The 13,164-nt window shown below is 44.4% G+C and overlaps 1 protein-coding gene across 3 annotated transcripts in view; it reads right to left on the reverse strand.

Moving 5' to 3' along the window:
- Positions 1-13,164, reverse strand: part of LOC118361295 (nucleolar protein 4-like) — a 161,904-nt gene that overhangs the window by 39,320 nt on the left and 109,420 nt on the right. For all 3 annotated transcript variants that reach the window (XM_052482976.1, XM_052482975.1, XM_052482974.1), the window contains exon 5: positions 11,752-11,899. In XM_052482976.1, the coding sequence (XP_052338936.1) occupies positions 11,752-11,899 (148 nt within the window). The remainder of the gene's footprint in view (positions 1-11,751; positions 11,900-13,164) is intronic.

Below are 13,164 nucleotides of genomic sequence, written 5' to 3' on the forward strand. Positions count from 1 at the left end.
CTAATGAATAACGATGATGGGAAGGGGGAAGAGGTAGGTAGCACTGGCACATGCACACTGCTGGAAACAAAGTATGATTACATTCTTAGAAGAAAAGGTGTTATCTAGAACCTAAAAGGGTTCTTCGGCTGTCCCCATATGATAATCATGTTTGGTTTCAGTAAGAACCCTTTTGGTTCCATGTAGAGCCCTTTCCACCAGTGGGGGCTGCTGGTGGGAGGACGTCTCATAATAATGGCTGGAAATGGAATGAATGGAATATTATCAAACGCGTGTTATATACCATTCCATTTAGTCCATTCCAGACAATACTTTTAGCCGTCCTCCCCTCAGCAACCTCCACTGCTTTCCACAGAAGGGGTGACAACCAAAGAACCTTTTGGAACCCTTTTTTCTAAGAGTGTAGGCTATGATCTGTGTCTGAAGCTAATTTTGGTCAATTAACACAACAACAAACATAACCCATTTTGTTCCGACAAAGCCGTTCCTACCTTGCTTAAGCACACTGATGTAGGCTACTAAATAAGAGCGAAGAGTGAAGCGCATATCGGTGAGTGTGATTATCCCATGTCTGAGGGATCACCCTTGAAAGAGGTGTGTGAGCCAGTGTGTGTTATACAGGGGTGGCCACAGGGTGCTGTGTCGTGCTCATTATTTTGGACCTCAACGGTTCATTAACAGCAGCCCACTCTGACAGCACCTTCACAGCCTTATACCCTTATAACTTTTTCTGTGTGATTCTGTCTGTGTGTGACCTTTGTTCTCATTGAACTTTATGCTCGCTTGCACAAGATGGAGGCAGTACCAGCCACTGGAGCTTCATTGGAGTTAAGTGCTGGCACTCTCTGACTGTGCCTCCCCTCCCGATCTCACTAGCCAGCACACAAATGCTGTAGCCTATATGCACACACACACGCGCAGAAACACACGCACACACACACGTTATCTTCCCCCACCCCACAACCAACTCCCCTGCTCCCGAGTTCAAAGCCAACCACCAGCATTGTCTCGTTTTTCTGCCGCTTTGTTTTCAGTACAAATAACACTCCAAAATATTTCTGAACAATAAGCAGAGGGTCATTCCACGAAATGAGTGCTTTTTGCGTACCTCTGATATCTTAAGTAGAAATTGTGCACAAATATTGCTTTTTGACATGTCCCTCTGTGCATCCTCTATGACTTCTAAGATTTTAACCCACTTAATCGCAACATTTCTCCAAGCTTTCACCATCATGGTGAAGCCCTGGTTATTTTTATTGCTTTGACAAAGACATCTCTGAAGATTATTATTATGTGATACATTTTAAGAAAGGAAAAAAATACTTTTTTAAGGTCAACCCTGTTATGTGGACTGGACTTTCGTTTTAATATGGTGAAACTACACTGAGTATACAAAACATTAAAAACACAGGCTCTTTCCATGACATCGACTGACCAGGTGAATCCAGGTGAAAGCTGTGATCCCTTATTGACGATCCCTTATTAAATCCACCTCAATCAGTGTAGATGAAGGGGAGGGGACAAGTTATAGAAGGATGGCTAAACCTTGATACACATGGATTGTGTATGTGTGCCATTCATAGGGTGAATGGGAAAGGCAAAAGTTTTAAGTGCCTTTGAACAGGGTATGGTAGTAGGTGCCCGGGTGCACCGGTTTTTGCCAAGAACTTCAAAGCTGCTGGGCTTTTCAAACTCAACAGTCTCCCATGTGTATCAAGAATGGTCCACCACCCAAAGGTAATCCAGCCAATTTGCCACAACTGTGGAAAGCGTTGGAGTTAACCCCAAAACATGGGCCAGCATCCCTGTGGAATGCTTTGGACACCTTGTAGAGTCCATGCCTCGACGAATTGAGGCAAAAGAGGGGGGTGGTGCAACTCAATATTAGGAAGGTGTACATATGTTTTATTCAAAAGAAACATTGCATATAGTGTAAAAACAGGTGAGCTGTTTCTACTCTTTTTGGCCATTTACACGACACATTGACATCGTGCCAGTCGGAAACTCGCCCGTTATGCACGTTTCCAAGGCATATTTGAATTTTCTCTGCATTAACCATGAACATGTCTCTCTACGTATGGATCAAACAAACATCACACATAGAATACTGATATTGCACTGCCCACTGACTTTAGTTAGACCTACCGTATGTCAATGACTGAGCTCTACACGAGGGGAAAAACAGGAGACAAGCACCACGTAGCCTAGAAAGAGTCTGACCGGAGCAGGAAAGGGAGGGTATCATGTTTGTACAGCCAGACTGTATAGCTTAGTCTGACTGTGTCTCAGTGTCTGGGGTTAGCCTAGCGCAGTACATAGTGTACTGTACATAGCCAATTCCAGTCATCATCAGGGAGTGCCTGTCCCTGGAGCAGGCAGACTCTAAAGCTCACCTACTTCCCAGCAGCCCCGGCACCAACCCCTAGCCCTGACTCCCCCTTCCTCCATCAGCCAGCCCAACACAGCCAGGCAATATCCTCATGGCTAGGAGGGGCATAAAAGAGTGGGGTTGAAGGTTAGGAGAATGAGAAAATTGACCCGTGAATGTAAACATTTAAACTGTGTACAGAAACAGAAAACTGTGTACAGTGTAAATGATGACCTCAGGGTTGCTCAGAATGGGAGCTAGAAGTCCCAGGTAGGTAACACTTTCCACTTCCTCTTCTGGCCTTAATCCATCTCATGCACAAATAGCCAAGTGGAAGTGGCCATGTTGGGAGTATCTTGGGGAAAGAAAAGGATTTGGAAATGTGCTGTATAAGAGTAACGTGGGCCACAAGAGTAACACTGTTTATCTTATATATTGTGCCTGATATGAATGATACCATATTTCTGATGGCCGTGGACGTTAGCTTAGCTAGTAAGCATGACGTTGACTAAGTATTCATGTGGCAGCATCTCCTCAGTAGAGCCCAGTCCCAGTCCCACCTCAGGCCCAGCCATGCCGTGTCCTGTCCTGTCCTGTCTGCCTTGTCTCCCTCCATGGCCAGCAAGTGCAGCACAGCAGTATCAGGCTGTGGCTGTGTGAGTGACTGGAGTGTAGGATACTGTGGGGCCAGGGCTAGAGTCAGAGCCGGAGGGAGCTTTATCTGATCTCATTTCCCTCCAGCAAAAACCCAATCCCCACAGGGAAGGCAGAGGGCAGGGAATGAGACTGCTCACAGGGTGCAGCAGGCAGTAGCAGCGCTGTGAGGGAGAGGACAGGGAAGGGTGGGTTCGGGAGGGCAGGGGATATATGCAGACTAGAGCTCCTTAAAAGAGACAAACAGGAAAAGGCAAGAGAGAAAAGAAGATAGGATAAACCACTACATGTGGTGAGCATTGTTCTGCTCTGCATGTTATTGGGGAAAGCAAAAATAATTGGTCTGTTAGTTACAAAATTGTATAGATGAAAGGATTCCTAACACTAATATTCTAACTGATGTGCTGTTCTATTCTAACTGATGGGCTGTTATCTTCTAACTGATGCGCTGTTATCTTCTAATCGATGGGCTGTTATCTTCTAACTGATGCGCTGTTCTATTCTATCTGATGCACTGTTCTATTCTAACTGATGCGCTGTTCTATTCTAACTGATGCACTGTTCTATTCTAACTGATGCACTGTTCTATTCTAACTGATGCACTGTTCTATTCTAACTGATGCACTGTTCTATTCTAACTGATGCGCTGTTCTATTCTAACTGATGCACTGTTCTATTCTAACTGATGCACTGTTCTATTCTATCTGATGCACTGTTCTATTCTAACTGATGCACTGTTCTATTCTAACTGATGCACTGTTCTATTCTAACTGATGCACTGTTCTATTCTAACTGATGCACTGTTCTATTCTAACTGATGCACTGCTCTATTCTAACTGATGCGCTGTTCTATTCATACTGATGCACTGTTCTATTCTAACTGATGCACTGTTCTATTCTATCTGATGGGCTGTTCTATTCTAACTGATGCGCTGTTCTATTCATACTGATGCACTGTTCTATTCTATCTGATGCACTGTTCTATTCTATCTGATGCACGGTTATATTCTAACTGATGCGAAACCCTTGGTTATTCAGGGATTGAGGGAAAGCCAGTTTGCTACAGTAGAAAAATAATCGTGTAGCAAGAGCAAATTTGAATTATTATGTGGATTATAATTCATGGAAATGTTTTGTCGGGTTGTACATTTTTTGTTAGGGCAAAATAAGTCTGACATTTTAAAAAGTAAACAGCATAGTGGGTCGATTTCCGCAACAACTAAGAGCGTTGAAGTGCGAAGCTCAACTTCTCCACTGTTTTGGTGCTCTGGCTACCAACACATACAGATACTGTGTGTGACTGTGCAAGAGCAAATGCATGCATCTCGCTCATCTCAATATCTGCAGTTCTGGTCGTGGCAACATCATTTCGCTGAGGCTACCTTTAAACCTTGAATACACTACAAGTTCGCATTTCCTGCAGGAACATTCGCAGCAAACTAAAAAGTGAACAAATTAAGATCCTACTGTATGCAAAGTGTAAATATGGCTACGAGAGCATGCTAATCTTCACCGTCGGGACTATGGAGGGTTTGTCAGCGTTGTGGCCCAGAGCTCCTCCCACCCTAATGATATTGTAACGACCCTGGGTTTATAAGTGCGGATATCGACCCTGCCGCACGAGCATGCTTTTGCGGTACAGTCGATAGCGCGCCGGACCTCGGGCTAGAAGGTTGAGGGTTCGAGACCTGCTCCCTGCCTGTTTCATTACAATATTATCACTTGTGAATGATGCCCAACTTAAGGCAAACAGCGTGCATGCTTTTGTTTTGTGCAACTTTTTCAAAATCATAGTCGCACACATCATGTAGCTTAGCCCATAGGCCTATATGTTTTGATATGGTTTGTATCGCAACTAAAGTGGCCAAATAACTTCTTAAAATGAAGCACATTAATCCGCTCAACAATGGGTGTAGACCCTAACTGGCATACATACGCAGCGCAGCGCGTGAGTTTCAAGTTTGAGGCTGATCATTTTCACCATAAGAATGTACCTTCATAATAAAAGCATTACATGCATAATCGCATTTGTGGTCACTTTTGATAATGGTGTTTTCCTGTTAATGCCGTGTGCGCATTGCTGCGCTTATAATGTGAAGAAATAGCCTGACAGTTTATCAACGTTTTATGCTAAACGTTCTCATCTGTTGCATCAGCCTCATTGCTAGTGGTTGTATTCATTTGGGATCTATCGCATCTCACAACTGTCCCAGACTATGTTTGGAATATGTATTTCTCGCACAGAATAGGTCAACGTTTGTACTACGGGGGATAGTAGATTGACATATGCTAGTGCTTTTGCTGTTTGTTAGGCCTACTCATCTTGTTGGCTGACGAAAAGTAAATGTGGACAATTCTTCCAATATCTTCAATACGCGCCTTGGAATTGGATAAGGATGCGCGGAGTTGCGTCTGTTTTCACTTGCAGGCAGTGAGAAAGACCCGATCATGTGACTGGGAGCCATGTGAGTGAGAGGTGCTTCGGGATGGAGCCGGGAAAAGGGAATTAAAATGAATATATTCAGCCCAAGGGCCGAAAGGCCACAAAAGGCATTTTTAGGGGGCATTACGGACACACAAAGGGCATTTTTAGGGGGCATTACGGACACACAAAGGGGATGCAGCCAGGAAATTCAACGCATTATCAAGTGCTTGTCAAATTGTGAATGAGACTAATGAAGTGTGTTCAGCCTGTGCAAAAAAACTAAACGGAGTTCATGCATTTCAAGATACTTTTTAAAAATCATAGTCGCATCATGCAGCCTTAGAACGTATTAAAAATCAAAACAAATAACCCAACATTTGTATCAAAACTAAAGTTAAATAAATAACTCTAAATGAAGAATATAGGAGTACCTGTTTCTTTGTCAACCGATCAACACAGGATAGCCGCATGTGCTCGCTCCCTCAAATTGTTTGGCGAAAACATCCTTTCTATTTTATTCAGCTATGTTCAATTGTATTCTTCATACTATAAAACAATATAAATGAATGGCATGGGATTCTAAGCAAATGTTGTCTGCTAAATGAACTAGTGTAGCCCACAGCTATATGGCATGGCCATATCAGGGCCTAACATAAGGACAACTCAGAGTATGCTATTCTGTTCTTCTGAAATAGACTACATTTTCTTCATATCATGTTTCTTTAGACCTGTCTAAAATAAATAATGTATTTATTGTGATGGTGTAGGCTATTCAATTTATTAAGACTTTTTAAAATGTAGATGTTCCAAAGGTCTGCATCAGTGGCTTGTAGGCTGTGTGTGGAAGCCTGGAGATGTTAAATGTGTTTATGTTAATTAACGGCCAATTGCTGTGCCGCAATTACTGTGTTATTTGCTTGACAATCACCGACTGACAACATTTCATGACCGCCACAGCCCTATCCACGTCAATAGGCAGTGTAGTAGGCTTAACCCGGCAGCTGGGTTCCTGGGTAATCTCATATCCCTCTCTTGGAAACATCTGTCTCATCTTGTAAACTCGGGAACTACTCTGCCCCCATTCCCCACTGTGGAGGGATGGGGCATACACCATCATCGGGCTATGTTAAGACTGACAAACACAAATCTAGTTCACAACAGTTCAAATCAGGAAGGCTGGTCTGAATGCTCGCTTAACGTCATCCAGTAAGCATAACATAATTCACTTGGTTTCCTATTCTACAGGCATTGTGGGAATGAATACAAACATATTATCATCTCGTCTTATTTCTTCTCCTCTTTCTCACTAGCCATGTGTGGAATGTCATTCACCTATTTAACTTATCGTCTATAAGCACAATAATGGACACTCCTCATATTTGCTGTTTAGCCTATGGGCTCACTCTTGCAATTATCACCTTCCTCTCTCTCAACCAATGGGCGTACATCTTGGGATGTATTTATATGTCAACTTACCATCGTTCTCTCATTTGCTGTTTCACAGCAACAGTTTTTGACAACCATCCCCTTGCCCACCACTACCAGCTATAATAACCTGAAGGCCCATCATTGGAACTCATTTTCCCCAGCGGGGGGTTTCGATGCCAGCAGCACCGCATAGGGCTACATGCCATCACATCATCTGGCTCCAAGGCCATTCCCCAAACTATTTAATAAAATGTCATATTGCAATTCCGTCTTTGTCATTCATTCAGTTAAGCATGTACTCGACTGAACTGAACATTTCCATTAGTGTAGGTAGGAAGACCTAGTCACTCACTGCACCGCATCATATTGTACAGTACTATTGTAATACACTGTATTGTACTTTACTGTACTGCACTCTACTCCACTGTATGTAGGTAGCAGCCTAACATGCTGACTCTAGCCATACGTAGCAAGCTTAGTTGTGTGAAACAGGCAGCTATTTCACACTAACCCAGTGAAGCAATGAAAGGGTGCTGCTTAACTGCTCTGAACCCTTTTGTTGATGTTGCTGAGCTGTCACAATACCTCGGGTCACTGGGTGCTGCTGAGGAACCACCTTTAAAATTTAGAAAGACAAACAGACACTCTGTCGTCGCAACTTATCTTATCTGAGGCGTCCAATTGGGTGTTGGGCGTGGGGTGAACCAGGAGAGTGACTGATACGGACAGGTACAAACTTCCAGATTTTTTAGATTTATGGGGCAACCTTTACGCCGGTTCTCTGAAATGCACCCTTCTACCCTCCCATAAAACAATATGAGACATGGGTGGGGAGTGATCCCAAGGTCTTAAAAATACACACACACACACACACACACACACACACACACACACACACACACACACACACACACACACACACACACACACACACACACACACACACACACACACACACACACACACACACACACACACACACACACACACCTTGTACTCAGCCATGGAATGGGACTGGGAAGAGCTTAGCAGTTAGCTAGCAGGGGGAAGAAGGCAGATGGAGGTCACTAAACCTCTCTATCCTCTATGGCAGCCAGCCAGGAGGGAGAGTCCCAACATTCTGAGGCAGCATCCAGCCAGTCACTCAAAGCTGCTACTGCCTCATTAAGACCAAGTTGGAGACACTGTTCCTGCTAAAAGTCAGGCATCTAATTGCAATTTCCCCGAGAAACACACACTGATTATAAATACACCAACAGGAAGGCAGGCGTTCAATCACAGCTGGTGTTCATTCCTGTAAACAAAACAAATTGTTACCCGTCTCTCTCCCTGCGAGTGAGCTTTTGCTTGTAATAATTAATTTACTTGCCTTATTATTTTTTTGTGTGTGTCGTGGAGGGGGGTGCTGTTAATAATTAACAGGCTTCTGGCCCTATCTCAGTGGAAAGCATCCTTCCCCTGCACAAATGAGGACACAACTAGTGGTAGACATCCTCCCACACCACACGCCAGCACGTATGCTAGCGTGCATACATTTTGGGTAGTTGGCATCTCTCCGAAGCATGTGCAATTGGGGGTAGGTGGGGGTATATTTTAGCTGGACAAAAGAGCAGCCTAGTCCTCCTATCCCGTTCCTTCCCCATAGTTCATCTGAAGACGCCTTTAGATTTTATCTTCACTCTGCAGCCTCTCTCTCGTGCTCGTGCGGTTGCTCGAGCCCCAAATCCCAGAGATGAACTTGGCAAACACACTCATAATCAAATAGAACACACTGTGAAATATCATATGTTAACCACGCTGAATATTTTAGAGTATTTCCATTAGGTTATCACGCGATTATCGCCACGATTTGTATAACCTCCCCTTGTATGCGTGTGGCAGTTGTAGAAATACTGGTTTCGTAACAAATTGCACCCTATTCCCTATATAATGCAGTACTGTTGACCAGAGCCCAAATGGCACCCTAATGACCCTGGTCAAAAGTTGTGCACTGTATAGGGAATAGGGTGCCTTTTGGAATGCAACCACTTTTCTTCTCAATAGAGGCAGGTTTATAAAGATGGCCTCCTAGCTTGCGTCTTAAACTCAGCACTACGGTCAGGGACAGACAGTACTCAAGGAATCCCTGGCTTGGAGAAACCACGTAAATGGACCTGACACGGCTGACGCTAATGAGGCTTCTCATGGCGCTGTCACTCAAACACACTGACGTTTCCAATGGGTCGGCCATCTTTAATCCCAATTGTGCCTTTATCCTAACACTTTGTTTTCCTCTGTTATTGAAGGCCAGCTGTGGCAGTTTTTTTCCCTATGTGTTATATTTTCAAAAAAGATCAATACACTTGAGTTCAAATCCCTGTTCATTACACATAACATGAAGCCATTACCTTGAAAACCTCATCAATCAATCAAAATGTGCTAATTTGTCCAAGGAATTTCTCTGGTTGGCACAGTACTGTACATATGTTATCATGTAATTTTCTCAGGGATAACTGTTGTTCTGTTACACTATCCGATACTGATGTAAGGAGTCTGTGGTGCTTATAACAAGTATTGGCTAGGTCTTATTCGGTATTGTCCAATTAAGAGTGTTTTGGAGCAGCGGGGGTTCATTACCTAACAACAATACTCATATTCCAGCTGTCCATATATACATCTATACATCAAGTATATTTTGCCACCGGGCCACCTCAGTTCATTACGCTGACTATTAGATAATCCAGCATTGCTATTCTCATCTATGTGTTTTGTTGGAACAGTTGACCTCGATCGCTTAGCTCTGGGGGGGAAGAGGATCAAAATCCTCCTGTCATTTTCAACTGGCCTACTTTCCATGACTTCAAACACATTAGGTTATCATGTGTGCCACTGGCCTAGAGGCTGCAGCATTGTAGTGGTAATGGTAGTGGTAGTCCGCTCTCTCTCTGCCTCTAGTCCAGGCGGGGAAGAAGGGACATAAACACTGTACAGTCATGAGAAATGTAGGGAAATGACTCAGCCAGTCTGATGGTTCCTAAAGCCCACAGCCAGTTTAGCGTGTGTGTGTGTGTGTGTGTGTGTGTGTGTGTGTGTGTGTGTGTGTGTGTGTGTGTGTGTGTGTGTGTGTGTGTGTGTGTGTGTGTGTGCTCAAAGCTAGCCCTAGTACTACACACAAGACATGGACCATGTAGTCCTGGTTCACTGTCCTCATTTGGCATAGTGTTTCCCACCACAATCCCTATATGGTACAGTGCTGTACTTCAGTTTGGGAAATCACAGTAGCTAGCTAAACAAGTACAGTAGTGCTCTGTTATCTTAGTGTGCCGTCTACAAGCAGGCAACACACACAGAAACAAACTAACTTCCTAAATCACTTGTAATGGACATTCTAGGTTCTGCAGCAGCAGGAACCATGGGAGTATTTGGATGAGAAAAGCATTTTACTAAGAATGATCCCTGGTGAGGGACGGAGTGCCTAGTGCCTAAGGTACTACAGAGTAGTATATATTGTTGTCACAGACACCCGCCCAATGACCCTTCCAGCGAGTGGCCAGTCCACAGCTCAGCCAACTGCCTGAGGAGCTTCTCAGGCTCGGGAAGTCAGTGCATTAGGAGCCCCTCTTGGTTCCCTTTGGAGCCCCAGTGAAATCATAGCCACGCTTAACCACAGGGCCTGAGAACCTCTTGGGGCCCTCTTGGAACAAGGCACAGCCCTCCAAGTCAAAATGTGACCCTCCCCCCAACACAACAAACCATTTCTGTATAGACGTTTCGACTTTGCATATAAGGATAGCCAAAATGATTTAGACAATATTTGTCTGCTAAAGAGTTAGCGAAGGAGAGAGCATGGCTGGCAGTGTTCTCCGCTGTTAACTATTTGATTTATTAGCTTATTTTCGGCGGTGCATCCCATCCGCCGGGTGCGATGCTGCCTCCAGGACCCATCTGCTGCTGCTTGCCACGAGCGGACATGTAATGATGGCTCTCTCCGGGAAGATTACCTCTGCACTTTTACCTGGCAGCTGCAGCTGCAGCAGGCAACGCTTCGTCACCCACAACAGCCAAGCATCTCTACAGCCCACTGAAAAATGGAGCCATGGAAAGGCATTAAGGTGCATAGTAAAACACACTCGTACTCGTATTAAGGGGGAAATGTTTCTCTGCTCAGTACCAGTCATACTTATAATAATAATATATGCCATTTAGCAGACGCTTTTATCCAAAGCGACTTACAGTCATGTGTGCATACATTCTATGTATGGGTGGTCCCGGGAATCGAACCCACTACCCTGGCGTTACAAGCGCCATGCTCTACCAACTGAGCTACAGAAGGACCTGGATGCTACAGAGTGAGTATTAGAATACGTCAACCCTTTTGTCATGACTCTACACAGAGTTCAAGGGTAACACCATTCAGGTGGTGGTAGTGGCTTTTTACCCATCTCCTGAGGCCTTCTCTAGCTGGCCTAGAGGACCTGACCAGGCTCCCTGCCCCTCTTTCCCCAGCTCTATCCATAACGTCCAACCCCCTCCGTTCACACCCTTCCTCCCTGGGGTGGGAATAGTAGCCCTTCCCCCACACCGGAAGCAGAGAGAGAGAGCGGGGCAGCAGGGTGAGGCTCGCTTGATCTAAATGTATTCTAACATCTTCTCTCGCCTCACCCTGGCCTTCCACTCCACTCACATCACAGTCCAACAAGCCTGCTCTCTCCCAGCCTAACTTACACATTGACTGACTGTGTGAGTGTGAGTGTGGGAAGTGACATTGGAAATACTCCCCGTTTCCCCCACAAACCATACCAATGAGGAATGTAATTTCAATCAAAGAGAGAGGAGAGAGGAGAAGGGAGATCAGAGGAGAGAGAGAGAGAAAGCAGCAGTAGTAGCTCTTCCTTACCGTCCTCCTCCTTAATGTGCGAGTTCTGAGGGCTGTGCATTCTCTCTCCGTGGTTCGGGGGACTCAGGTTGGAAGCAGGGCCGTGATCAGCTGATATCCATGTGGGGTCGGTCATATCAAAGTCCTCACTGCTCACTGAACTCTCATCCTGTCGGAGAAAGACCGGGAGGGAGAGAGAGAAAGAGAAATAGAGAGAGAGTCAGTCATGTCATTCCGTGGACAGCTTAGACAGGTGGAAGAGGAAGAAAATAAAGAGAAGGGAAGATATCAGACGTAAGGTATGACTGACCAGATCTCAGACATCAGAGAGGTTGCCAAAAGAGGCAGAGGGAGGCTACCTTGTTTGTGACAGCAGGGAGACCTAAATGGGGATTACATTTTGCAGTTAGACACTTGGTGCGTGTCTGGACTACAAAGTGTTAGGCCTATTTGGTATAAATAAAAATGACATAACTGGCAACAATTCACTATGATGAAAGTGTGCGAAAATGGAAGAAACTCAAAGACAGCCTGTCGTTGCACATTTTCAATATAGCAAAGTGATATCCCACTGGGCACACACTGGTTGAATAAATGCAGTTTTAACCTCATTTCAATGAAATGATGTTGAACCAACGTGAAATAGATGTTGAATTGAGGTATGTGCCCAGTGGGATGCATCAGTCATTTCAATATCTCTCCCTTTTTAGTCACCACATTGAGCAAGGAGCTGCAGAGCATCACTGGGCCTACAAAACCGCATGTGAAATGTGATTTGTCAACTGTCTCAAATTTGTGAAGTCCCTGGGACTACAGACGAAACCCATTAAGAACTTGATTTACCAGTAACCTTTATCAGCAGACCCATAGCAGGCATAAGAAGCATTAAGAGTCTAGAAGCATTAAGAGTCTTTAAGCATTAGCAGATCAGCTGAGGCACAATGACCCTGCCTGACCAAACCCAGGCCCAGAACCAACCATCCTAATGACCCCATAAGGATTGAGGCACCTGTCTTCATTTCCATTTCAGAGCTGATTCTACATTCATTCAACATTCATTCCACATGTGTTTGTTTGACTTGTGTCCAACTTTTTGGTCCACCAGCCACTATGGCAGGTACAATAGATTTTTTAAATCTTCCCGCCACTCAGATTTTTTTTGCCAGAAAAAATATTTTTGTATTTTAATATTAGTAAGAAGTAATGTGGTATGTTGCTCAATTTCATTTCATTTTTTGTGAGTCTTTTAACCAAAATATCAGCAACAAAATGTTCAGCTTGCCCCTTTAAGGGTGGGAGGTTACCATGGTAACATGGCCACTCGAGTCCTGTTAAGGTGTGTGTGTGTGTGTGTGTGTGTGTGTGTGTGTGTGTGTGTGTATGTGTGTGTGTGTGTGTGTGTGTGTGTGTGAAATGTGAGTTAAGACTAGGTTA

This window comes from Oncorhynchus keta, chromosome 28 (assembly GCF_023373465.1).
Source record: "Oncorhynchus keta strain PuntledgeMale-10-30-2019 chromosome 28, Oket_V2, whole genome shotgun sequence".
Lineage (NCBI taxonomy): Eukaryota > Metazoa > Chordata > Actinopteri > Salmoniformes > Salmonidae > Oncorhynchus > Oncorhynchus keta.